This window comes from Chiroxiphia lanceolata, chromosome 21, assembly GCF_009829145.1.
Source record: "Chiroxiphia lanceolata isolate bChiLan1 chromosome 21, bChiLan1.pri, whole genome shotgun sequence".
Lineage (NCBI taxonomy): Eukaryota > Metazoa > Chordata > Aves > Passeriformes > Pipridae > Chiroxiphia > Chiroxiphia lanceolata.
In genome coordinates this window covers 5,262,241-5,289,260 of record NC_045657.1, presented here as the reverse complement: position 1 = coordinate 5,289,260, position 27,020 = coordinate 5,262,241, and the positions used below count along the sequence as shown (strand labels likewise).

The 27,020-nt window shown below is 42.8% G+C and overlaps 1 protein-coding gene across 25 annotated transcripts in view; it reads right to left on the bottom strand.

The window, feature by feature from the left end:
- Positions 1-25,631, bottom strand: part of FNBP1 (formin binding protein 1) — a 98,208-nt gene extending 72,577 nt beyond the window's left edge. For 24 of the 25 annotated variants that reach the window (XM_032708118.1, XM_032708119.1, XM_032708117.1 and 21 more), the window contains exon 1: positions 832-917. In XM_032708118.1, coding sequence (XP_032564009.1) covers positions 832-906 — 75 coding nt within the window. In that variant the 5' untranslated portion in view covers positions 907-917. Of the gene's footprint in view, positions 1-831; positions 918-25,472 lie in introns of those variants that run through there. The other variant, XM_032708123.1, reaches the window with a different exon arrangement.
- Positions 25,632-27,020: the final 1,389 nt, after the last annotated feature.

The window sequence follows — 27,020 nt, the reverse complement described above, 5'->3', positions numbered from 1 at the left end:
TAGCAGGGCAAGAGTGTGAAATTAAGAAGAGTGTTAATACAGAGACAAGGAGTGAAGAAAGAGTGTGCTGAAAATTCAGATGCTAATAACAGAAAAGCAAACCCTTTATACTTAGTATACTCCTCTTGTAATTCTAATCCAGCAACACAAAAAATGACCCATGATTCTTAAACATCAAGAATATTTGAGGACTTTCTACTGCCTCCTTCTCAGAGAGTTCAATTCATAAAATTAGTTGTTTATCCACTGTCCTTAGAAACAGCAGCAGGAATATGGGAATTAAATGCTTATTTTTACCTCTGGTTCATACCTCCTCCAACATCCCCCCCTTTTTTTTTTAAAGACTCTCATTCATTTTCATAAGCAAAAAGGAATTAAAGTGAAGATCAAGAATACATTACAGTGTTCAAATTCTAAATTGCATTTTTAGATTCCATGGTTTAACAACTTCAAATTATAAAAATAATTAACAAGATGATGAGAGCTGCCTAGGCTCGGGTAGGTCCCATATGGCACTACAGTGCAGCAGAATACACGGGAATTCAGATCACAGATCCTCAGGGACCTACAATAAAGCTATATGCAAATGTTAGCAGTCTCCAGGCAAATTAATAATGAAAGAAAATGCATAAAATATAGGCTACCACTGCAAGAGCCTTCCAGAAAACAGAGATGAGCAGAAAATACCAAAGCAATTCAGCATCTGTTGAGTCAGCCACTACTGATGAGAATCAACTTCCCCCACAATACTTGTCAGCAACAGTCAGTGAAATCCTCAGTTAATGACACTAAACAAACATCCCTGTTTCACATGGAGCACAGGACACTGACCTTTCCCTTGGGGCAGCACAGACAAGGAGCACTGACAGCACCATGGAGGACAGAGCGATGGGGCAGGGAGACCATCCCTGCCTGCTTTAGACTCACACAAAGCTGTGGCTTTGCTGGTTGTTTTCTCAGTGTACCCTTCCATTCCCCCGGGTATCCGGTTCTCTTCTGATCACATGCACTTCTCATGCAGATCACTTCTCCGTCCACGTGCATAATTTCATTTTACCCTTTAAATATTAAATAAATTCTCCTTGACCTTTCACCAAGATCCCTAAACGGGCATAATTCTGCTTGAGAAGAATAATAAATAGCCCAGGAAAAAACCCCCAACATCTTCCTTGCACATCTCCATCCTCCTTTCATCATCATCTCCTAAATTCATTTCTACGTAAAGCTCTAAAGGTTAACTATTCTATCTCCTCTAGTCACCTCAGAACTCAGTCTAGTTAGGAGAACACAGAAACAAAAACAAGATTCTTTGCTGCATCATTAGGCAACTGAGTGTATTTCAAATTTGCGTGAGGGGGAATTCCCCGAAAGCAATCGAGAGTGGAAACAGATTATGTTTCATGTTAAAATACCTTTTATGTTGCTAGATAAACTCACCTCTAATTGTCCTGCTTGTTCCAGTAGACACTATGAATTAAGGAGTTTCTGGGCTATATTTCAGCCTTGAAATGTTTACTCTTCAGCATTTTGCTGAAGCTGTAAAGGAAAATAAATTCTAATATTTATGCCAATTTTAATTTGGATTTAAAATACCCTTGCCCCAGTATAATAGCAAGGCCCTTTGCACAGCAAAGGGCAGCAACAAGGAGCAACCCTTATAATTGCTCCTGAGACCAACCACACTCATCCCCACCCTGAAAACCACCTTCCACAAACTCAAGTGACCCCTCCTGCTAATTAAGCCCAAGTGCTGTCCCACGAGCAGGTTTCGGCCGTGCCTCAGCCCTACCTTGATGGAAACCTGGCTTAAACAAGAAGCACTTCTGAGAAAAGCCATGAGCACTTGGTGCAGAGGCCAGAACCTGGAGAGCAACATGAATATTCCTGCCCGGTCCTGGGAGCACAACCAGATCTCCAGAGCTGACAGGGAACCAGTTCCATTGTAACATCTAAAAAAAAAGACCCACCTGCAGCAGAGCTGCATAGAGACATCCCCCACTAATGAAAGGCTGAGCTTGTCTTTGTACTGGTGTAGGTTATGTACAGGAGATGCACAACACCAGACCCTAAAACACAGTGGTAGTTTCAGAGCTTATAACAGGACACGGCACAAACCCAACACCAAGATCCCAAAGCAGGGATGGGAGGGAGAGCAGCTCCCTGGGCAGCAGCACCGAGCAACAGGTCAGCACTTGGACACCTCTGCCTGCTGGAGAGGCCACTGGGAGCACAGCCACATGCTGGCAGTGGTGACCCACTTTAACACCTATTATGGAAGCCTTGCAAAACTGGGCACGTGGTTCACAGGAGGGCACTGCCCTGTGAGTACAACTGCTGTCACCAACTGCCAAGGCGTTCACATACACACTAAATGCCTCCTTCTCTCTGCTGACAGCTTAAACCATGAACTGAAACTGCTCCTTTCTGCAGCAGCCAGAAGCCTCTGAGTTACTGAGGCCACGAGCTCCAGGAGCAGGTGATCCTGCAAGAAACCACCTGCTCTTGGCTCCAAGGGCTGCTCTTATCATTACAGGAGAGCTTCCCTCACCAGAGCCCAAACCAATTGGAGCCCCAAAGCCTCCACCTCTGCCATCCTGGTGTCAAACCAACCCTTCTCCCCCTGTTGTATCCTGCAGAGGATGTGGTAAAGCAGAACTTGTGGTCCCTCAATGGCAACAGAGCAAGTAACGGTGTTACCACAGCAGTCAGGAAGGAAGGTGAGAGAGGGGATGTTCCATACGAGAGAGGATGTGGTTACTGGTACTGCAGCAGCTTAAAAAGATGCTGAAAGAGGTAAGACAACAAGAGAGGAGTCATTAATTCTGCAGAGTGGGAAGGCAGGAGGATGTGAGAGCTCAGCTGCAGCAGGACAGAGCTGATGAGCAACAGGTAATTAAGAGAAACAGCAGCTGAGCCAAAGAATACTGGCTAGAGACAACAAGATGGTCCTCTTGCAGGCAAAAAGCTAATGGGAAGCCTGCTTTTCTTGGAACAAGGGAATTTTTGATGAGAAATTATGTAGGTTACATGCCCTGGACAGCATGGACAGAAGCCCATCTAGTGTGGAGCATTATATAGGTGCTATTTTGGTTTCATTCAAACAATCACCTGAAAAGGCCATACTGAGGCAACACCTGCTGTTATCAGTGATAAACCCACCTAGAAATCGTGGTAAATCTCCTGAAAGAGGAAATGTTCTCCTTAGAGGCGTCAAAATTTCAGGCTCTTGAAAATGCATTTTATAGTTTTCTTTGAACAAGGAAAAGGCAAGGCTCAAATCCCACTGTTTGCAATGTCCAAGGACACTTTTCATGGATGGCCAGGCCACAGCAACGATTCATTTCCTTCAAATAAGTTTATACATTTTGAGGTTTGAGGCACTGCATGACTTTGCCACAATGAGAACCATCTGTCATGAGCAGCCCATTCAGAAAGGAACATTTCTTTTTCAAACATACAATTCTGCTCATAAAATACATGCAAGAAACCCCAGAACAAGACATAGTTTTGTTTCTAAATACATTATAATGTGCAAATTACAACCCAGGATATAAGAAAGCTCTTAAAGAACAAGATAATAAGAGAGAAATCCCAACTAATGCCAAATGTAAGGCCAGAGTATTTTTATGGAAGGACTGAGTGCATTTCAACCTTTTTATGTATTTGTTCACTTATTTAAACAGAAGACAAACATGCACATGCTGTTTCTTTTGGTGATACCCGTGCAGTGCAACTTATTTAAGTGAACTTATTCCTGGTAGGTATGGGGATTAACAGCAGAATCTGGGCCTTAAAATCCAGACTCATTAGCTAAGCAAAGGCTCATAACTACTGAAATCTACTGGGGCCAGAGAGATGATGCACATCTATCATTAGCATTAATTATACCAAGGAAACTCATTTGGAAAAAAAAAAAAAAAAAAAAAGGAACAAAACAAAGCAATGCTAACCTCATCCTTCTGCTCATCCTGGGGGAACAGGAATGGCACAAGGATTTGGTTTTTGCTGACAGTATCCAGAGCTGCAGACTGAAAGGACCCACAGGGATTCTCTGCTCTGTGTGTTATAAACAAGGGCTTTGAGAATGAGCAGATCCTGGTGTGGAGGGCTCTGCTTGCTGGGAGGGTATAAATCATGAGCCTCAGCAGAGCTCCAGACCCGAGCCGCCTCCCCCAGGAGTTGCAGCATGGTAACAATGCTAAATATACGCTGCTGTTGTTCCAGGAAGGTTTTTCAGTTGACAAATGTTGCAATTTTTCACTGTTCCCCAGAACCATCCCACTTCCCCGATTTCATACACACCCATTTGCTTCTTCCGAAATTATCTGAACAAATGCAATTTTAGAACTAATTCCCAGTAAATCTTTTGGTGTCTGGCTACAACTTGGATTAACTCTTGACTGATTTTCATCCTCTTTTTTTTTTCCCCCAGTCTGTGAAGCTCTCCCTTAATAATACCAGCTGTTAAAACAAAGATCAACAAGAGCTCTTGCCCACAGTTTCCCCTTTGGGCAGCTGTGAACTAATTATTAAAAATGAGCCATAGATGTTCCTGCTTATTGCATGGATAACTACAATAGAAAAACAAACAAGCCTGCTGATGCATTGAAAAGAACACACACAAAAAAGGCAATTCTGCCCTCTTATCCAAAACCATACTGAATTACAAAAGCAGAATCTTATCCACAAGAACAATACTTCAAACTGTAGCAGTCTGTGGGAATGTATATTGGAGAAATTAGCTTTTTGCCCAACTTCTTTGCAAACCAGTGCCATAGTGGCTTCACCATGCAGAATATCCAAGTTGTTCTGTGTATCTTCAAAGCACACAATTTTGTCATTAATATCAATCCTTTGTGAATATGATACAGCTCTGAGCACACAGCTGGAGTTTAGAAAATCCTGCATTTCAATCCCATTCTACTGAATTCTTTGGAGAAGTAATATTTGGGTAAGGTTTTGTTGGTTTTGTTTGTTTTTTTTTTTTTGGGGGGGGTTGTTTGGTTGGTGGGGGGATTAATTTGGTTATTTTTATATAACCACTTCAAAAACAATCATTGTTAAACATTGCAGAGTAAGAGTCCTTGATCTCTCTCTGTCAAAGTTAGCCCAAATGGGTTACATTTAAAAAAACCCAAAACAGTAGAAATCTTGCCAGGTATGCCTGGTATTCTCAACAGAAAAACTTCTCATCTTCTAATCTCCACTAAATAAATCATCTGTTGGGTATAGAACTGAGTAGGTGTGCAAAGCTCTTTTCTATACAGATGCTGAGGCAAAGATGTATTTATTTATTAAACAGAACAGCCTTTACTCCTGATATCCTTTTCTCCTCCTCCTCTGGCTGTGAAGCTCTCAGAACTGACCAAACCCCAATGCAGGCATAGTGTCCTTGTGGGGTGTTTCTGCAGACACTTGGAAAAGAAAAATGTTATAAAAATTATTAATTCTGCTTCGCTTGAGGCTGCCTCCTGGAGTCATTGGAGTAATGGCAATAACTAGGGATAAAAAATACCCCCCCACACACTTCAGAGTGTCCAAAGCCCTTCCCTAAAGTTCAAACGAAAAGTTGAAAACCCGAACTGACTGTTCCCTCCTCTTGTTTCCAAATTAAACGGAACAAACAGCTGAAAAACTTCTTTGCAGATGAGATTCAAAAAGCATTTAATACCTTAAATACCGTGACATGACAAACACAGTCCTAGATTTTTCAAGGGCCACTTCCCACTCAGGACCAAATAAAGATTACTGCTACGCCTTAAGTATTTCTATCTGCCATTGCATTCCATTTTTAACCCAGAAATTAGATTAGGTGATGTTGCTCTGGTTCGAGAAATAGCGAAGTTTCCAAAACAGGAGGATTCTCGGAGATATATGTGGCTCAGGAATTTAAACCAATAGGTTGAACAACAGTGTCTGAGTATATAACACTTCAAATGCCTGCAAACAACAAAGTTGGTCACTTCAACATTGGTTAAACTCTGTTCAAAGTACATTTCATAATTCAGAATGACCCACTCATACACTCCACTCTGTGAAGTCAAGCAACACTGTCAAAAAATGGATTAATTCTGGAACTAGGCCAGAAATAGGAAATAAGCAAAGAGTCAAAGAAAAGCTGTAGAGACTCTATTCCTTAAATCCATCTATTAGGGTCTGTCACATAGAGGTTATTTATTACAATAAGACCCAACTTTCACACCACTGTGAAAATGGCAACCAAGACACTCCTCTAACATCCTTATCAGAATCATCCACCTGTGCACCAAAGCATATATTGGCATCAATAAATGAGGATTCTCCAATAACTTCAGTTTCTTCTCCTTTGGAGGAAGAGAGCATGTACTCATGTTCTCACATGCTCAGTTCGAGGCCATGTCTATGAAGTTTCTCCTCAGGTAACAACTCCCATTAATTATAGTGTGAACTCCTGTTACATCAAAGTTTAAATCTGAGGAAAAGTAATCGCATTTCCCTTAACTAAATAATCACTTGTGTAAAGCCTCTCAAACTCCACTGGCTCTGCCCTTCCTTCCAACAGAAGCCTCTCTCAGTTCTCAGTATCGCAGTGAAAACAAATGAATGCATCAAAGTAGGTGGAATAAAGAAGGGAAAATATTGTGCAAAGCGCTGACCCACCAGAAGCACACAAAGCATTTGTTCAGTAGTGACAATAAATAATGTAATCTGAGGCAAATTACCAAACAAACATCAATTAAATTACATGTTAGACTACAAGAGAAAGTTCTCCCACACGCTTTTCAGGTTTGCAGAGTCAATAGAGCGGCACATGGAGTCATCCGGGCTGCTCACTCAAGGATACTTGACATTCTTCACAGGACAATTCATCTGAAGAGAAAGAGGTAAATTTAACTCCATCACACTAACCAAACAGTCCCACAAGAACAGAGAGATCACACGTCACCAAGCCTTGTAAAACATAAGAAATCAGCATTTCCTACCCTATAAATGACACTTGTGAAAGTCAGAGAACCAGAGTTTTATAGCACAATTCTCTCTCTCATCCATCACTTTTAGCTGCCCAAGCACCTGAGCCGAGAACATTTGAAGGAAGTTTCAGCAGCAGCAAAGGCTCCCCAGATCTAACAGCAACCCTGTTGTGCAAAGTGCTGCCTGTACTCCAACAGATCCAAAACTGGGAGCAGCTCACAGAAGTCAGAGACACTTGGGGAACCACAGCCCAGCAAGTGAGACACGGTGGTTTGCTGGCTGTGCCACAAGGATGCTCAGTGTGGCCACACTCCCAGCCCCAACGGACAAAGCTCAAGTTCAGCGTGCTGACCATGCTGTGCCAGCCAAGACAACCTAAAATTACAGTTTCTAGAAAGTAGGGCAGCTGCTGACTGTCCAAACCTTCTGGCCTGGCTCCCTACACAGCCTCTGGCCTCTCGAAGTCAAACAGACAGAATATTTTATGGAAAGAAATCAGCAATTACACTCTCTTTTGACCAATATGACTTGGAAAAAAACACAAGCATCAGGACACTTCACCATACTAAGCAAGAGCAGCTTCCTCTGATCCTCTGAGTGAGGACAGCAAGGATATTCTGCTCCTGAGCTGGACAGGTGAGTCCAGCTGAGCAAAGGAGCTAATCTGGTTTTCTTGTGACAGCAATCTCAAGTCCTTGAGTTCCAAAACAAAACTATGTGAATATTTTATAAGTCATGCTATAACAGTGATGGTACCACGACATATATTTCAAGCCTTCACAATGCATGAAGAAACACACATCTTTACAATCCTGATGGGAATTGCAGCAGTAAAGAATCTCCTTTATATCCAGTTTTTAGACGCAGTTGTGAAGAAAAGCACTACACAATTTAAACCAGTGCTTATTGGAGCCAAGATTAAAAACCACACATATGTCACACCAGTCTGACCACTTGCTTCTGCCATATTCACCTAAATCCAGGACCAGTGAAACAAGGGACAGCACTGAACGTTTGATTTCGTTTTTTTAAAATTTCATTCCATGCAGCTGCAACAGCCTTTTATTCAATTCCCAGTTCTGAACAGTGAATCAGTTCATAAACCTTGGATGGATGTTATTACCTGCAGCAGGTAATATCATTTGCATTTCCCATCTAGGCAGCTCTCATTAAAGTGTTTGGGTTCAATCTCCAAATAAAAGCATCTATTTTAAGACCTTGAAAATAGACTTCTAAAGTTTTAAACTTTTTCGTACTTTCAAAAAGCAATTTATATCCCTCTCCAACAACTGCCAGGCAGAACACAGGTTTTGGGGGAGGAGGGTGTTGGCTCACTACAAAAGACAAAAAAAAAAAAAAAGAAAAAAGAAAAATGGTTTCGTTCATATCAATTCTACTCTGGCACTTAAATACTAACTTACAAACTCAAAATGAAACAGAAAATACACATAAAATCAGGTTGACTGCATCCAGCCTCATTAAAACCACTTTATGTTAGTTTACCTAACTGCAAAGGCAAATATTTTTTCAATATAAATCCTTTACCCTCCACTGAGATTAAACACATATCAAAACATGCAATAAATGTATCCACTGGCATCTACATGAAAGCACTAATAGGAGGCTCATATAATGAGCTGTACAGGAAAACCTAGAGCACAATTCAACTCCAAGACAACTAATACCACCAGCAAAAGCTCTTACTAACTTTGCTAAGCCCAGGACGCACAACCTTTTTCAAACACAGATCTCCAAATTCTTTATAAAGCTGGTAAGGCTACGGCAAGCAGACAAGAATTTAAAACTCTCTTTTAAGGAGTTTAGAGCCAACAAAGCTCCTGGTATTTTAGTGCCATTGCGGGCTCTTGTAACACTGCAGGCATTTAGAAGCACTAGCAAATTAATATGCTGCACCAACTCATTTGGTGAACAATCTCATTCAGATCTTAAGCTGCTTGTCCTGTGTTCTGAATGTGTTGGCAGGCTGAAAAAATCTGAGGCGCCGCAGATATTTCCTGAAAGGGTGCTACAGTTTTTCAAGTGCAAAGCCACTTGCTGGACTTTGGACTGATTACTGGGACAGCAATAAAAAGAATTCTTGTGTCTCCAAGACAAACAAAACCAAGACCACCACACCACATGTAGTGTGATGTTATTAGTCAAAGGACTAACACAAACCATGGTTAAATGTTATTAAAATCTTCGTAACGGAGAGATCCTGGTTAAGTTTGGGTCACCGTGGTGACACAGCGCGTTTTAGAGCAATATTTCTTAATTCTTTGCTTTATTAAGACTGTGGCATAGACAAGTGTGCTGCACACAGAGCACATGGGGTGGAATTTTGTGTCTGAAACTAAAGATATGTGATCCTGATTTCCCCTCTTCTCACGTTCCTGCAAGATCAAGTAGAAGGCTACCACACCACCACCAACAAATAAACAGAGGGAATGCTTACATTACAGCCTGCTACTTGTGTTTTCCTAACACAGCAATAACAAACCATGAAGTATAAAAAGAGGATGGCAAAGCAGAGTGCTGCTCTTCTCTACCACCGTTGTGGGAAGAAATTTAACAAGTGTTTGCCCAGAAAGTAATGGATTCCCCAACTCTGCATGTCTGTGTGGAATAAACCTCACCCACAAACTGTACGGAAATCGATTACAAATTCACTTCTCTAAAGGAAGAATGATTCTCCCTTTAACATCAGCAGCTGATAACACAACAATAATAACAAATACAGTTCACAGATCAAAATACTGCAGCAAACAGCTCAAGAGAGCTGACTGACATCTCACAAGAGAACCATAAATTTAGGTCAGCTCGTCACTGCTCTGCTCAGCAGAGGAACAGGAAACAGTGTGATGTGCACAATAAGATGTCGGTCACTTGGGCTCACTGTTTCCTCCTGCAGCAAGAGAGAAATTACAGCCCACTCTCAAAATTACTTTAGCACACTTGCTTCAACTGGATGAGCCTGCAAGGTGGAGACACCAGCTTGCTCCATTCAGGAAACAACCTCCCCTTCTGGGACCATCCAGAGGATTCACAGAGCAACGGCCTCCACAGAGAGATGAAGTTGCTTCTACATTATTTTTGAGCAAGACCATGTAGGGCACCTCATAATTCCATTTTTAAGGAGTAATTCACTCCTTAAATGAAAAGAAAACACACACATTCCATCCTCCCTTTATCAGGGATGTGTGAATATCACCCACACACAGCTTCAGAAGTCTAGACCGGGAGAGTTTTAAGCAGATACCATTAAATATTGATGTTGCATTTCATTTTTTTGCATTACTATTTATTTGAAGGGAATTAATTAGCACACTGAAAAAAAACAATTCTTTGAAACGTGCCTGTCATACACACAGACTTTTCAAAGCATCCAGGGAACACTGTAATTCTAGTGCAATTTACTTTGGGTGTCTATCAGCATAGTATATTGATCTGCAATGTAAGAAGATACAATAAAATAGATGATCTCTATTTTACTTTTAAGTTTGTCCCAGAGTACAGTAACTATTAAGTAGTTACAATTTCACAACACGTAAGAACTTTCATAACAAACATGGGCACAAGAGAAATTACTGGTTTTTAGCCCAGACCAGGAGAGTCATGAGATGGGAGAGGTTTGAGAGCTGTGTGCAATTTTTACATCCTTGTGTGACTTGTGCTCCATCCTTCCAGTCTTGCTTGTCTTTAATTCATATCACACAATTTGCAAGACAGGGGCCATCAGTGCCTGGACTGTGCAGTACCTACATAGCATGAGGAGGGGGGATCTCCAGCAACAAGGTTCATGAAATAAATAAAACCTTAAATTAAAAAAAAGAAAAAGTGGGACTTCTGCCACAGTGTAATACTTTAAGCAATGCACTTATTAAATGAAAGCCCAAGTGCTACAAGGATTGGCTTTATATAAATGACACTGAGGCATTCCTCAGAAGTCTTGCTAGATGCACTTCCTATTAATTTATTATTGGAATGAAATAGTATTAGACAATATCTTCCAAAGTGGAACATATTAGGGGGTAAGTTCTTATTTTTGTGGAAGAGATGTCTGGCTTTGGATATTACAGTTCATCAGAGTAAATGCAACTGGGAAAACTCATCACCTCAAAACACTTTTTTTTCCCCCCCCAAGTCCTGCCATTTTATTAAATTACCAAGTCACTATCAGCAAATCTCCTCCCAGTGCTCTGGGTCTCTCAGAGTAAGTTATTTGCTGGTTTTATGGCACTTGGTATCTTCAAGTGACCTACACGACACAGTCCCTTGTTCAACACGACACTTCCTGACTCAAGTCTGCAAGAGGTTATCACACTGCACTTCAGTCAGCATCTCTGGAAACAAACATTGCAAATCCTAAAGTACTTGGTGATGTGAGTAAATCTCATGAGTAATGCAAGAGAGGCAAAAACAAACTGTTTTTAAGAATAAATAATCTACTCACGGGAAGCAGGACGCAGCGGGGGGGACAGTGGAAAATAACGTGATGTTCAAAAAAAAAACCCAACAAAATGCTGCAGAATATCAGAAAAGAGAAGATTTACTTTACCAGAGCTCAAGACTAAGGGTGTAAGGCATCTGTATGTATGGGAGAAGAATTTCTTACAGGGACATATTGCAACAAATGCTTCAGAAAAACATGTGCCTGCCATGAGACCAAAGGTTCTCAACATCACCCTGCCTTGCACAGGCATTGAAGCAAACACAGTGACAGATGTTCAGGGAGCAGAGTCAGCATTACTAAACTGAGCACTGTGATCTAAATGTCTTATTAACCTCAAAAAAAAAAAAAAAAAAGCCCAAGATCATAATGCAGAGAGATGCAGTGGATGCATAAACAAAAAGCCCACGGCTTCTGCTCTCATCTGCACTGGAACCATTCAAATCACTCACAAAGGGCTCAAGAACACAGTTCAGTCTTATAAAACGTGTTTTAGTTGAATAATGGTACAAAATACAAGTAATTTTTAAAATAAGATGCATTAATAAATAGTTTAAGCAACATTTTACACCAGTGTAAGTGCTTTGCCAGACAAAGCTTATCCTAAGGGCTTCGTATTAGAAGTGATAGTGGTGGCAAGGTAAAAACAAATCTCGTGAGTTTACCCTTTCTCTAAAATTAAAAGACTGTAATTTAAGCAAAAATAATAAATTTAACTACAGATAAAATCCCCAAAGCTTCTCATATATTTACTTTCTTGTCATCTTTGTAATTCTATTCCATTGCACTTTTCTGTCTAAGCTGAAGAAAATGACATTGTTTGCAAACTTTAAATCAAAATATTTTGAAACGCAGACATTACGATAACAGAGTGTCTCATTTATACAACAGTAATTAACATTTTATCTTGGGACATGAAGATAAAAAGAACAGTCCTTGTTTTATTTTGTTTTTAATGGGAATGCAAAATACAGGATAAATATCTTCCAAATTTGGACTTAAATACAATTCTTAGGTAGACGGAACTGCCTTAGAGACAAAAGGAACAATGAAAATAAACCTTCAGAATGGTCATGCTCCAAAACATTTACCCAGGAAGCAATGTCAAGAAATAAGAGCATCTCCCATATCCAAAACGACTCAATCACTCCTGTAAGCATCCACCAGAGCATCACAAGCAGTGCAGAGCTGACACCCAGATTAAACCTCCCTGCAGGACCTGTGACACACACGGGATCTGCAGAGACCCCGGGAGAGGAAACACCCCCAGTGACAGGTGACTCCTGCAGCAGTGCCAGGCCACCACTGCCACAGCACCACCAGGGATCCCCAAAGCTTGTGGTGGACCTGGAGACTCCAATCTCAGCACTCAGCTGCTCCTTCTGACAGAAGTGTTACCAGACCCTTGATCTGTATCAGCTCCCATTATTAAAAATAACAATGTGCCAGCCTTCCTCTTCTCCCTTTTTTCTCCCCTCTCCCTCATATCTGGGCTTTGCTTACTCCAGCTTTCATCCATTATGAGGCTGCAGCTCTGTCTCTTGGATTAAAGAGCACTCAAACACACAAGAAATGCTTTTGTTTGAAGAACAAACAGGAACCTTCTGTCCAACCTTTGACTTGGATGGATCTGAGCTACTGATCTTCACACAGCAACTGGAGCTTCTGGGCTCAGTTCCCTGAACGTCCCATGACTCCCCAACTATTTTATAATGCAGGGAGAGACCAGTTGCTTCGTGAGCAGTTGAATCATCTAAAAAATATGAAAGAGGATATTGACTTGAATCTATTAGATGTTTTTATCTGCCAAGTAAGGAAAGCAAGTTTGGCCTCTGAACCAGGTTGATTCAGAGAGGGGAAGAGGAAAACAAATGTGTGTTTACCTTCGTACACAGAGGGAAGGGAGAGAAAGAAAGAATTTCTCACGAATTGACAAGAACATCCCCTCCCACAGCAAGGACAACAAGGTCATTCAGTGCTCTACAGCTGTTCCAATGACAATACCTTCCACTTAAAATAGTTTTTGGAAGCTACAACTCTGGTCCAAAGGTTGACTCGAAACTGCTCCCAGTCAAGGAAGGGAAAAATAAAGGGTTTGTTTTTCACAAACCCTGAAGTTTAAATTCATCTCCCCAAAATAACAGAGTTTTGGCTGCTAATTCATGGCTCAGACTGGTGGACCATGAGCCACCAGGACCAATGAAGTTTGTGTTATGGTAGAGCACCTCTGAAGCCAGAGGTCTAAGATGACCCCACCTGCCAATTTCCATCAGGAACATTCAGAATGCTTTCACCTACATGATTTAACAAAGAGTCACCCTAAAACATTCCAGCTTTTCTGAAGTCCTCAGGCCTTCTGGACATACCTGTAAAGGATTCCAATATTCTGGAAAAAGAACATTACTGCTTACCTGACTTGGGCTGCAGAGTGAGACAGAGCAAGACAAAGTGGTTGAGAACTAAGAGTGAGACTGAAGAGGCATCATCTATTCTACCTCACTTATTTTTTGAGTACTTCTGCACATCCATAGCAATCAGTAAGCACATCCAACAAGGCTACTGACACATTATAGTTAATTCTTGCCTGGGAGCACTTAATGAACAGACTGAAGCTCAGTCATCATGCTTCCTTCCTCTTCCAAGGCAATGAAAGTAAAAGAAAAGTAAAATTCCAGAAAACCTGAATGCAACTGTGACATTTTTATCCCTAAGAAATTCATGCAGCATTGTGGACTCTGCAAATGCACACAAGTAAACACAATCTTAACATTCTGCAAAATTAAGACATAATACAATATGCATAAGAACTCATATTTCCTCGGTAATGAGTGTTGTTAAAAAAACTGTGCATTTCCTGGCCTTAAGATGCCTAATTCCACTAATTTAATATTTGTGACCATATCTATTTTTGGAACATCTATGGAACACGTACACAAAGGAGAGAAAAACAAATTCTAAATACAATGCCATGAATAGAGCTACAGTTCATGCATCTTTTCTTCCCTGAGAGAATCTGAGCACTAAGCACTGCACCACACAAAGCAAATGTATCACAGTCCCTTTTTTAAGGGTGATTTGTGCCTGTGGCTTTTTTTTCTCTGTTACTTTTGGGTTCATCTTCTGACTATTTTCAAAATTCTCCTGTTCAGGAAAGCCTCTTGAAGTGCATTAGGGCTTACACACTTGTCCCAGACTGTTTAATTTAGCCCTAATACCTTGAGGAAGCTTCAGGATGGATTGTTGCTGCTGCGATTAAGGAATCAATCCCACCCCCTGTTGAGAAGGTTGGATGGATGCCTTGCCCCCAGAGGGAAATCAATGCTGCTCCACTGACCAGCAACTCCCAACCACCACTGTACGCCCATGGATCATGAATAAAGAAAGAAGCACTTAATTCTTACATTCTAATTGTGAAAGGGTTTCTGAATTTCCATTATTTAGACATTTTTCACTAGTTCAACTCTGCAAGTGTGGATTCCAGCTTTTGGCTTCTCTGTCACTATTCCATTTTTTTTTTTGGTTCCCAGGGATTAACCCACAAGCAAAACCAAAGATGACTACACTGAGCCAACAACAGATTCAACATTCAATACAAATGCCTATAACTGCATGCATGGAACCCATAAATATCATGTAAAATGTCTTCTGACCTTTGTGTGAATGGAGTGTACTACTTTGTCATGCTGTTCCCAACCATCAAGCACTTCAACTCAGCTGCTAATAACCAAGTGAAATATTTATATTTGTATTGTTTAGCTCAGCAAAGGCTTTTGTTAGTGGAACAATTCAACACACTCCCTCAACCATTAAATGCTGGCATTATGATACACAAGCTTTCTGTTCAAGACTAAGTATTCTCAAAGAGTGACAACTCTGCAGACCCAGTCTCCAAAGATGCCTAAATTAGGTGCATGTGTTTCACAATACCACATTTCTTGTAAAAATTTTCGTCTTCCAACAATTACAGCTTTCCTATTTCAAGATAGCTTCATGTCAATCATACTGAACCTCTGGAAAAAGAGCTTTCAGCAATTTCATACATAATACAGGTATAAGGATGACGCAGACAGGAATCAGAGCAAGAGCCACAATGCAGAAATGAAAAAGCAGCCCACATTTATCTGGAAGAGGAGGTGGGGAGATGCCCACAGTTCATATTGTGCTTTACCAGGCATGGATGCACCCTGCCACCCTTCCAGGGCAGTTTTCTGGGCTACTCCACTGCATCTCAGAAAGCCACATGCACCCACGCAGCCAGATAAACTTTATTTTATCTTTAAATAGAGCTGGAAAGTAGCTAGCCCCCCTATTCCAAAAATAAGGCTGTAAATCCCCAGGGCACTGATTTAAATAGGAACAGAGTCACACATGTCATGTGAGATGCATTCTCACCACCTAAAGAGTCAGCTGGTTCACTTTTAGGTTTCAGGTAAAGCATGCAACAATAACCTGTGAGTGCTGGATCCCTTGGCTGGCTGTCCCTTGGGAGGATGGAGCAGATCAGCTGATGGCATCTTTGAGCAAAGCAGCAAAGAAAACCCCCTAACCAATACAGACACGACAGAAATGTTTGCTTAGGAAGAGTTTTTTGCACACCAAAAACTGAAGCAAAGCTGTGCTACACAGTTTTTGAGCTTTTGCATGTTAAGTTATGAACACATGCCAACAGCATCCTCTGTGAAACCCAGATGTTTCACAACTCCAAAGACTTGTAAGGAAATAAAGGCTCTTGACCAGCACATACAACCCTTTTCTCTCACCCTTTATTTTTAGGGTTTTCCAGTGACTACACACGAGCATAAGGATCTCAGACTGCTGTATTTGGGAGAGACAGACAAGATGGGTGAAAAAATATTTATGTAGGGTTCTATCACAGCTCTCCCAGTCCATCCACTGCCAGTTTTTCTTTTACTACAGCAAAACCTTAGTTACACACTCTTAATTAGTGCTACTCCTGTAAGACCCACATTTGACAGATCAACATCCCTCAAGAGCACAAGAAATATTTCCCTTCCCCATTTAACTTTTGTTTGAGAAAACACACTTCCATTCACTCACTGCTTCATGCCAATCATTTTTCTTCTTTTTGTAAATACAAGATAAAAGTGTTAAAGCATTTATCTCTGCATAAGAGAACATTGTGCAGAGTGAAAAAATATTATCTAAACACATTTTAGGCTTATTTGCTAAACAATTCCTCAAGGCTTTCTGCACAGAACAAGTGGATGAAAAACAGCAGTGCACACACTTCTGGATAAAGCTCTCATTTGGGGGATGTGGTCAAATATTCCTCCACAGTGAGTAAAGATGCAAAACGAAACCACAGAAATCAACGTACACACATTGAAACCAGTACGTCAACTCTACTTAAATGTTACATGGAAAAAGCCACATAAAATAGCAATGCTACACAGCCAAGCAGGTAAAAGAGGACTGCTGGGTCTATTCATTACTTTTCTGCTTTGCTTCTTATCTAATCTTCATCCTTTGCTCCATGCTTCTTCCTTCCCCTTGTACACCCACTATACTTTCTCCTGATCCCATCAAACTCTTGACTTGTCCTTCCTAATGCACTAATCCCATTGCATGGCCTGTCTGACAGCAAGTCACAATCCCACCCAGAGCCCAACCCTGCTCTCCCTACAAGCTCTTTATCCAAACTGTTTCCTTGTTACTGACTGGTTCCTTGTTTTCTTTGTTTAATTTCATTTTCTCCTCCTGAGCTCATTTCTGCTGCTTCCTTTGCTCAGTTCGCCCTGGTTCTCCCCCTGTCAGAACTGCCAGCTTCAATTACCTCCCCTCAAATGACCCTATCTCCATCATTCTTGGCACTTCAAGCACAGGAGCAGTTCCTAGACAAGCAGATCCAACTGTCTGTAACCAGATCTTAGGATGATCTTCTGCTCTTTCTTCCCCACCTTCAGTCTCCTGAATCAGGCAGTTTCCTCTCTGACCACAGCACCTCGCTCACCCTCAGGTGAGTGTAACAAGAGAAGAATCAGTCTGTAACAACAGAAGAACCGGTTTGCTACCATTAAGAAAGTACACAGGTGGTCAGGAGGACCTTTAGCATGACTTGGTGCAGCCCTGCTTTCCATCCCCTCTCCCTCCCAGCTGTCAGTCTGCTTTCTTCCACTATTCTTCCCTAACACAGATCCCACTCTTCCAGGGCTGTCCTCCAGCCAGCTTCTTCCTCTGCCAACAAAGGAGCCTGAGAGCAGGAGAGGCTGCCCAGCTCCACCCTGGCCTTGGGCAGCCATGGCATGGGATGTCTGGCTGCTCTCCTGCAAGGACCAGACTGAGCCATCTGCAATTATTCCATGGGTGACCTCATCACCTTGTCCCACAAAAACTCCTCCGAGGCCAAAACGTAGCCAGCGCCCACAAAGACTTTGTCAATAATATCTTCTCTGAGCACATGTAAAGTGGTATTTTTCCAAAGAGTTACAGTTGGGAATATTTTCTCAAGAACGGCACCCTGTTCAACAGCTTTTGTCTGCCAAATTTGAAACCCTTGCTCCAGTGAATGGGAGCACAGCAGCTTTCCAAAACCCAAGAGGCATCATGTTTAGCATGTGCAATACACTGGCCCTGGTAACTGAATAATTCTGACTAATCTGAAACACAAAAAGCAAGAGGTGGGTGCAGAAAGGAGAAAACTGCAGCCTGAGCACACTAATGTGGAAAAAAATGTAAGCAGCAGAAAAGAGATAACTTGAACAGAAAGTGTTAAATACCTTCTCAATAAGAAGAGCTCCCAGCTCAGAGGCTGAGACAGAGAAAACTGTCCAAGGCACCCAATAAGCAATTTCTTGGTGTTAAATGGAGCAAAATCTCCAGGAGTGCATTTAGGAAAAAGTATAATCTCAGGATCTCTGCAAGATGATCCTTCTCCTGTCACAAAGGTAGTATTCCTTTATCTGCACCTCCACAGGTTCAGTGCAATGAAAGTAAAACGTTTGAACTATAAAATGAATAATTTATGAGAGAAATTGTACCTGCTGTTCCCAGAGGAGTAAGTCTAAACACTACAAACTACCCTTCCCCTTCAGACACGTGAATGGTGCCAGCAGCACTCGTGCCTGCCCCACTGCAAGGGCAGAACTGAAGGAATTGCTTTCTAAAAAACTCTTTAGGTACCAAATAGAAGCACTTGAAAAACACCCAACAAGAGATGGCCAAGTGATACATGTTTAATGGAAGAAATCTATTTTATTTCAGCTACAGAAAGAATAATCCACTATGGGATTTCCTCAGGATTAAGGACTATCTGGGTGACTGGGTAGCTCATTGGGGACCATCCTTCTAAACCAGGCATTAGTTCCCAAGTGACTCCATTTTAAGTTTTATTGCTTTACTGGGTTTCAGAGGGCAGCTGGGGGATTGTTGTTGTTCCTCTGGGTGTTTTCCCAATTAGGTTGACTCTTCCTCCAATAAATTAAGGACAACATTGCAACAGAACTGCTTCTTTACGTGCTTTACAACATGATCTGCTTCAGTGATCAGCAATGAACACCAGGCAAGCAGCATTTCATTCTTGCACTTCAACTCTGCTCTAAGTAATCTAGAAACCCCCATCTCCCATATTTTCAAATTTTAGATGGAAAAAGAAACATTTTATTTAATTATGCCAACAAACCATTCTTAATAAATTGAACCAAAAGAAAATAATGACCGCGTTAATAAATTTGTCGCCGGACAACACGGAGACAAGACAATCATGTTAAATTCCAAAGGGATCCAAACTATTCCACCACACCTGCTCTAGAAAAAGTAAAAACATCATATCCTGTACATACACACAACATATATAGTACTTTTCCACCGTTTTGTATCTTAGAGCCAAGGCCATTGATTGAGCAGAATAACAAAGACGGCAACATGCTAAGAGAGAACAGTGTTTTAACTCTCACAGCTCACTGGTTAAAGCAAAAAAATTAATAGAAAAGCAGTGTTTCTAGGGGTGGAAGGAGGAAGAAAAGTTTCATTTGAAGTGTATGATTATATTGAAGGGGGAAGTTATTCTAAAATATTTACAAAAACATTAAGGAAACTCAACAAAGCATTGGATTTTGACAGCTGGATTGGATTCAATGTATAACCAATCTCAGCAACATTATTTCAAACAGGATGAAAGTGAATTTCCAAAAATTCATTAGCAGGTTACCTGTCCAGCAATCAAAGGCAATAATGAGGAACAGGTTATTAAGTTACAGCGCAGCAGTGGCTCCTACTCTTCATGTGGAATTCGGCTTTTGAAATTCTGCTTTAAAAGAATGTTTTACAGCTTTTGAAATTCTGCCGTAAAAGAATGTTTCACAACATGAGTAACACTAATGAGCTGCAAGGAGTCCAGAAAAACATCGTCTCATGTTTGACTGCCTCCCCATATGGTTCGAGGAAGCGGGGGATCTTGAGCAGCCACAATACGACTGGGAAGAGCCTGTGGCTGAAAGGGAAAACATGTATTCTGCAGCCTTGACTCACGCTGAAAGACCGTAAATCCCCCATTTTTTTAATGAATAGGTAGGAAATACAAGAATAGGTTGGAGACAATATTGTAGAAAACCTCTTTCTTAAAGCAAAGCAGAACTGTAAACGAGATTACTCACACGTTCATACATTTAAGACTCAGCGACTCCTTTAGGTACCAGGAGAGAGTCCTTCTACTCCTGGTGCCTGCAGGTGCTAAGGGACCTCACACATAACCCCATTCTCCAACCAACCAGCTCCTGCCAGTAGCAGAGGAGCCCTCCCACCACACATCATCCTAAAGTTTAAAAATTATCTCTTCTTAAACTCACAAAAAGGACTATGACAGCAATAACTCTACTGTGCACAGAAAAAGAGGCTGCAGCAGCCTGAAATCTCACCCCAAACACATGAAGGTGTGAGCTGCACAGTGCAGATACCGTGTAATGATTCAGCTTCTGTAAACTATTCCTCACTCGCTAATCTGCATATACTTACCACTTAAAACAGTGAGTGAGCCACTGTGAAATAAGGGGATATTAATGTCAGACAGTTTTGCTACCTCAAAATTACTATACAGAACACCAAACCAATACTATATAAGTAATAAAAAGCGAATTTTGATTTGAAGTGCCCATCTCCAGCACTCTGTGTAGAACTTTTACTGAGGGCTTTAGGATAACCAAGCCAACATTATAAATATAATGCATTTATTACTGACTTTAGCCTGTTTTCCTCCAGTCTCTCACTGTATTTGCTTTTAGGTTGCCTTACTCTGGGAGCATTTTTTTTTTTGGTGACTGAAATTTCAGACCCTTTGAAATACACAAAAGTATTAACTAAACAGAAACCAAGATTCTGCGAAACACAAAGAAAAAAAGAGTCAGCGATACACAGCTCCGCCTCTAGGAGTTGTCTGAACGACATCAAATAAGTTGCAACAATTCACAGCCAATTTACAACAAAATACACGTTTCAAAAAAGCATTTGCCATCACCACAGGAGAAGATTGTCTAAGCTGCCAACAATTCATCCACCCACCTGTGAGGGTTCGGCCCATAATGGAAACTCTCAGCTCATCAGAGTTAACCTGTGACTTATCAAGCAAGACTAAAGACTCGTGTCCTTCTCCCATCAGACACCATCTCCTTTTCATTTCGGTGTTGGAGACTAACAGTTAACACCCAAAATCGAAGAATTGGGGGGGCGGGGGCTGTGGGAGGTGTGAGAATGGGATGGGTGGGATGACACACACACCGTTTCTATTGTATGCAATCAGCTAGTGGTGCACACAATAAGACTAGATGTTGGCTCCAGAATCAATACATCAAACCTTAGATCCAGCTCCGCAGATCCTCTTAGAAAGGACAGAGAAAAACAAGGCCTTCGTTTAAGATGACATTTGACTGCTGTGCCCGGACAGCACTACTACATAATGTCACCAAGGTCAAAGCCACCCAGGTGCTCCAAACTGTTTCCAAATGTGAGTCACCACTATATGCAACAGCCATACATTGCAAACCCTATTGAAGAACAATGCTGCATTCAAGCAAATTGCAGAAATGCAAGGTTACAGCTGTTTAAACACAAATTCTGCTGATGAAATAGAGACGCCAGTCCTGACAGAGGAAACAATTTAGCAGTTACAGAGAGCAAGTGGGGGCTTCAGGTTCTCAGAGTTGCACCTACGTGGAATGAACTTTGAAAGGCAAAAACAACCATATCCACAATCCATGTTTTTGCATACTAAAGCATACTGGAACTCCACAAGCAAAAGGTGTGGTCCCCAAAGTATCGGTTCCGTGAGGAGTTGGCCCACAGAGCCCCTTTGCATGAGGGCAGCAAATTAAGTCCTTTGCAAATACTGAATATCCACCTTCTCACAGGCTGAAAGGACAGTGGCAGCTGTTAGCAGCCACCCAGCTTTCACAAAGGTCAAAGAAAATTTTGATTAAATCACCTTCCTCCCCAAGCTTTTTTTAAACTTTACACTGAATGTGGAAAAAAAAAAAAAACCAACAACAAACCCACAGCATGTGCACCTCTGAAACATTCATACGGAAACATTCTTAACAAAATGGTAAAACTTTCCACATTTAACCCCTTGACCACTTACACTTGCCATGCTGTGACAGTATTCAGAAAAGGCAGAGTTTTTCCCGGACCATTTAACCACAGATTTACACTTAGCTCCCCCAAACTATATCCTGTACCAAAACTCATCATCAACGAGGTTCATTCCCTTCAATATTCCAACCATGAAGCCACAGCCTTTTCCACTCAGAAGACAAGCACCCAAGTGCTAAGGTTAGTTTCAGCTTAGTTTGCAATGTAATTCCACTTGTTTCAAGGGCTTCATACCACAGGTGGGAAGTGTGGCACACACTATGATTTTACTGGCTAAAGCACCCTTCACAATAGCTGTGTGTGCCATGCTCCATGTTCTTTCCCACTAGCCAAGAGAGAAAAAAGGGTGAAGGAGATCCAAGTATGCTTTTACATCCATTTGACCCCAAAGTGTAGTTACTGAAGGTACAAGTCAAGTCTGCACACTGGTACATATAACCTTTACTTACCATTTACATTAAAAATCATTATTATTTAAATTAGTATTTAGAAAACATTGCCAATTTCAAGAATCAGACACGAAATAAGTATGTACTATACCCTCCCACCTGTTAGCCCTTAATGCACTCTTCAACCAGGGTGAAAAATAAAACAGTTCAGAGTTATTCTGTCCTTCACCCATCGCCTCCTCCTCAGCTCCTGAACGTCTGAAGTAACAGGTAGAAAGAATTCTGCAGGGCTTGGGTGGATGGACAAACTGCACAGAGCAGCCCTGCACACAGGGAACTCACACAGGGTTACAGGAGACCTTCAGGTTCTGTTCTGTAACACTGGATTGCAGGGAGGCCCCAGGTGATCTCATTATCCCAAGCATTCCACCTCATACAGGTGCTGCGTTAGCACCTCTAATAATTCTAGTTATGGGGCCATTTACACTCACAGGGACAATCTTGAGATGTAACTCAAAGTCCAGAATGGAGTGAAATATCAAGAAGAACTCTGCAATAGGATTTGCAACCCAGAGGCAGAGAGATACATTCACATCACAGGCTAAAAGCCTGTTTTGGGAATAACTTCCACATTGCCAAAGGGATTTTATTGCTTCTGAAGTATGAGGCTTTCTGCAACCAGCTTTTTTCCCCCTGCAGGAACGAACAGAAATTCTACATAACTCCATGCACATTAGCATCCTACATGCTCTAAAAAGCAAGCTCGATTTTACTTCTCCTTTGCTACATTTAAAGAGGTGAATCACAAACACACAACCAGCCTGGTAGATCAGAGACAGAGGGTGCAAGTCAAGCCTGAGCAAACATCGCTGATCCTTCTAGCAAATTTCTAAACGACAGTTGAAAACACCTGTTATTGCCTCAACTTCCAGTCCTTCAATCCATATACCAGTCACATGGAGAACAGGAATTTGCTGCTTACAACACCTGCTCCTAAAAACCCATTCCGTGGCTACTTAAAACAAAGACTAAAGTTCTGAGGTAAATGGAAGTTTAATTTTGTTTAAAAGCAACATGTCATGATCAACAGAAGAAGGTGGCATATATTAAATACAAGTTGTTTGTGTGGTTTCCTTTGCCCGTGAAATGGAGAATGCAGAGTGAGAAATCACTGTTTTGGCCTAAATACCGAGAGCGCTGGAAACCATCAGTGATTTCAAAGTTCTGCTCAATTTAAAAGGGACCAACTCCTGCCAAATTTGTATCTAGATTAATTTAATCCGTTGTTCCAGCCCTTTTCCTCAGTAACCTGCTACACTTCTCAAAGTGCTACACTGAAGACACAAGGCATGATACTTTGATGCTGATTAGCCAATTTCACAAACAAAATTTTCAGAGGAAAAAATGTTACAAAAACAGTTTGTAACTGCTGCAGAAGACAAATAAATGACTGTGTGCACACACCTGCAAATATTGCATAAACAAAAACAACTATTTATAAACACTACTCTCTACTACTGTTCTTGTGCACAAACAAATCAGTATCACTTGGAAACTTTGAAGAATGGGAAAAAATTGAGTTCCTTTTTGAGAATTCAGAATTTGTTTTCCAATGTCAAAATTGTTATTTTGCCTCTTACTCTAATCACACTCAAACTATTTCATCCCCTCCCAAAGCATCAAGACGTAGAAAAAGGAGGCAACTGCAGATTTCCCCAGAAACATTCCCATGCAGCAGAGCTGTTTATATAGTGATGAATCAATATAGCATCACTACACTCTTTCAGCAGTATGTATCACCTTTCTTTCTATGGCATATAAAAACATACCACAATAACCTCTCCCAGTCAGCATTTGCTCCCTAATTTACTGTCTAGTTCTAACCAGATTTGGCTACAACATGACTCCAATGTCACAGCAAAACGGGATGCTGAACTGCCTTCCAGAACGGGCTTAGGAATGCATCCAGAAAGGACAGCAATTAGCACGTCTAAAATAACCATTTCTACACAGAGACAGTTTAAGAGCTCAGCTATGGTTTCATCTCAGCTCGCACCGGTTACCAGCCCCAAACAGATGACTACAGGAGCGAATCCTGCAGTGCTTTGCAATCCAGATGACCCTCTGCCACTCATTCTTGACTCCTCCATTCAAAACACCGTTTCCGTTTTCCTCTTCCCCCTCCTCCCGAGCACAGATTTGTCCCAGGATGTTTCGCGTCCCACCACCAAGGGCACAGCCCGGTCCCCAGGTTCCCGTGCCCGGGTACCAGCCCTCCCCGAGCCAGCAGGTTTGCTCCATGCTCCACCATCAAACATGGCTGCAGCATGTCCTCTTTGTGACTGAATATGTGTAACAGCTCTTCTGCCTTCCCGCACTTCTTTTATCTGCCCTCCCTTCTTTCCTCCGATTAGCGAGGGACCATTTCAGATCGCTGTTACCCACTCCTCATTCCTTTTTAACAGTTTGATATTTTCCACTAATGCTCCGCCGGTAAACCAAATGCATTTCTACTTTCCAGGTTCCCCTCAAAAACATCAAGGAGCTTTACACACCGAAACCCTCCGCACCTTTAGAACCTGCTTATTTACACTCGGCACAAAAAGTCTCCTCGTAAAAACCTCCGTCCGCAGCAGAGCAGGGGCAGGAAATTTTATCATCTGGCTTTTCTTCCCTGCAGCTCCCTCTCCTGAAACCGGACCCCCTGTTACAGATCCACCTCGGAGCCTCCCGCAGCAGCCACACACAGAACCCACCCCGGGGCGAGCCACCCTCCGCTCCGCACCCGCCGCCGCTTATTTTTGTGCTGTGGAGCTTTTTTCTTTTAGATTGTTACTATTATTTAATTTCTCCAGCAAAAATAAATAAATAAATAAATAAATAAATAAATAAACAGAAGTCCCGAATCCCCGCTGGGATTTTTCCCTGCAGTGGCCGCACGTTAAAACTTCGCGGAGCGGGGCGGGCCGGGGGGGGGGAGCGCCGGGCACGGACCCGTCCTCCCGCACCGGCCCCGCACGGACCGTTATGAGCCGGGGGCGGCAGCGCAGCCGCGCTCCCCCCGCACTCACTCACTCACTCACCCACAGCTCCGTGCCCCAGCTCATGGCTCCGCCGGGGGAGGGGTCTCGCCGTGCCCTGGCTGCGCTTCCTCGCCGTTCGGAGGGGCCGTGCGGGGCGGGACGGGCGCTGCTCTCACCGCCGCTCCCGCCTCATCGCGCCGCAAAATGGCCCGAGCGGCGCCGCGCGGGGCGGGCGGGGGGGGGCCAGTGACAGCTCGGGCGCTGCGCAGGCGCGGCCCCGCCTCGGGCGGCGGAATCCACTCGGTGAGTCCCGGAGCGCGCCGAGCTGAGGGGACCCGCAAGGAGCAGCCAGCCCGGCCCTCAGCCCCTCACAGCACCACTCCCAAGAGGCGCGCCCCTGTGCCCCAGAGCGCCGTCCAAATGCTCCCTGAGCTCTGTCCGCCTTGGTGCTGGGAGCCTGTTCCAGCTCCCGCCCACCCTCTGGGGGAAGAACCGCTTTCTAATATCCAGCCTAAACCTCCCCTGACACGACTTGAGGCCGTTCCCTCGGGTCCTGTCACTGGTCGCCACAGAGCAGCACCTGCCCTTTCTCTTCCCCTCACGAGGAAGCTGTAACTGCAATGAGGTGTCCCCTCAGCCTCCTCTTCAGTCTCCAAGGAGCTGGCACTCCCTGCCCACAGGGCAGCCCTGCTCGCACAGTCATCGAATCATAGACTCAGCAAGATGGGAAGAGACCTTTAGGGCCATCAAGTCCAACTGCCCACCCAGCATTACCAACTGCAACCCCTAAATCACATCACCCAGCACCACACCCAACACCTCCAGGGATGGTGACTCCAACACCTCCTGGGCCATTCTAATGCCTGACCACCTGAACTCTTTTCTAATATCTGATCTGAATCGCCCCTGTCTCAGCTTAAGGCCATTTCCTCTAGTCACAGTAATCACAGAACATCCTGAGTTGGAAGGAACCCATCAGGATCATCGAGTCCAACTCATGGCCCTGCACAGGATAGCATAAGGATCCCACCATGTGCCTGAGAGTGTTGTCCAAACACTTCTTGAACTCAGACAGGCTCTAGGAGGTGACCACTGCCCTGGGGAACCTCTCTCAGGGCTTCTTGACCACCTCTAATTTGAATCTCCCCTGTCTCAGCTTAAGGCCATTTCCTCTGGTCCTCTCACTGCAGGTAGAAGAGATTGGCCCCCACCTCACTACAACCTCCTCTCAGGTAGTTGTAGAGAGCAATGAGGTACCCCTGGAGTGCGGCCCACCCTCCTCTTCTTGAGACTAAAGAAATCCAGCTCTCTCAGCCACTCTAGACCTTTCATGAGCCTTGTTGCTCTTTGCTGGACATACTCCAGCACCTCAATGTCCTTTTGATAGTGAGGAGCCCAAAACTGAACTCACTCCTCAAGGTACTCACCAAACTACAGGGGTGGTGATTCCAACCCCACCCACCCTCAGGTGCCACTTCCCCACCTCTTACCGCCCTCCTCCCAAGCCAGGTGGGGCCGGTTTTGAATCAAATGTTCCTGTTTTGATCATTTGTAAAGGAGGCAAGTGCCCTAGAGAAGAAGGGAATCCACACCCCTTAAACTTAGAAC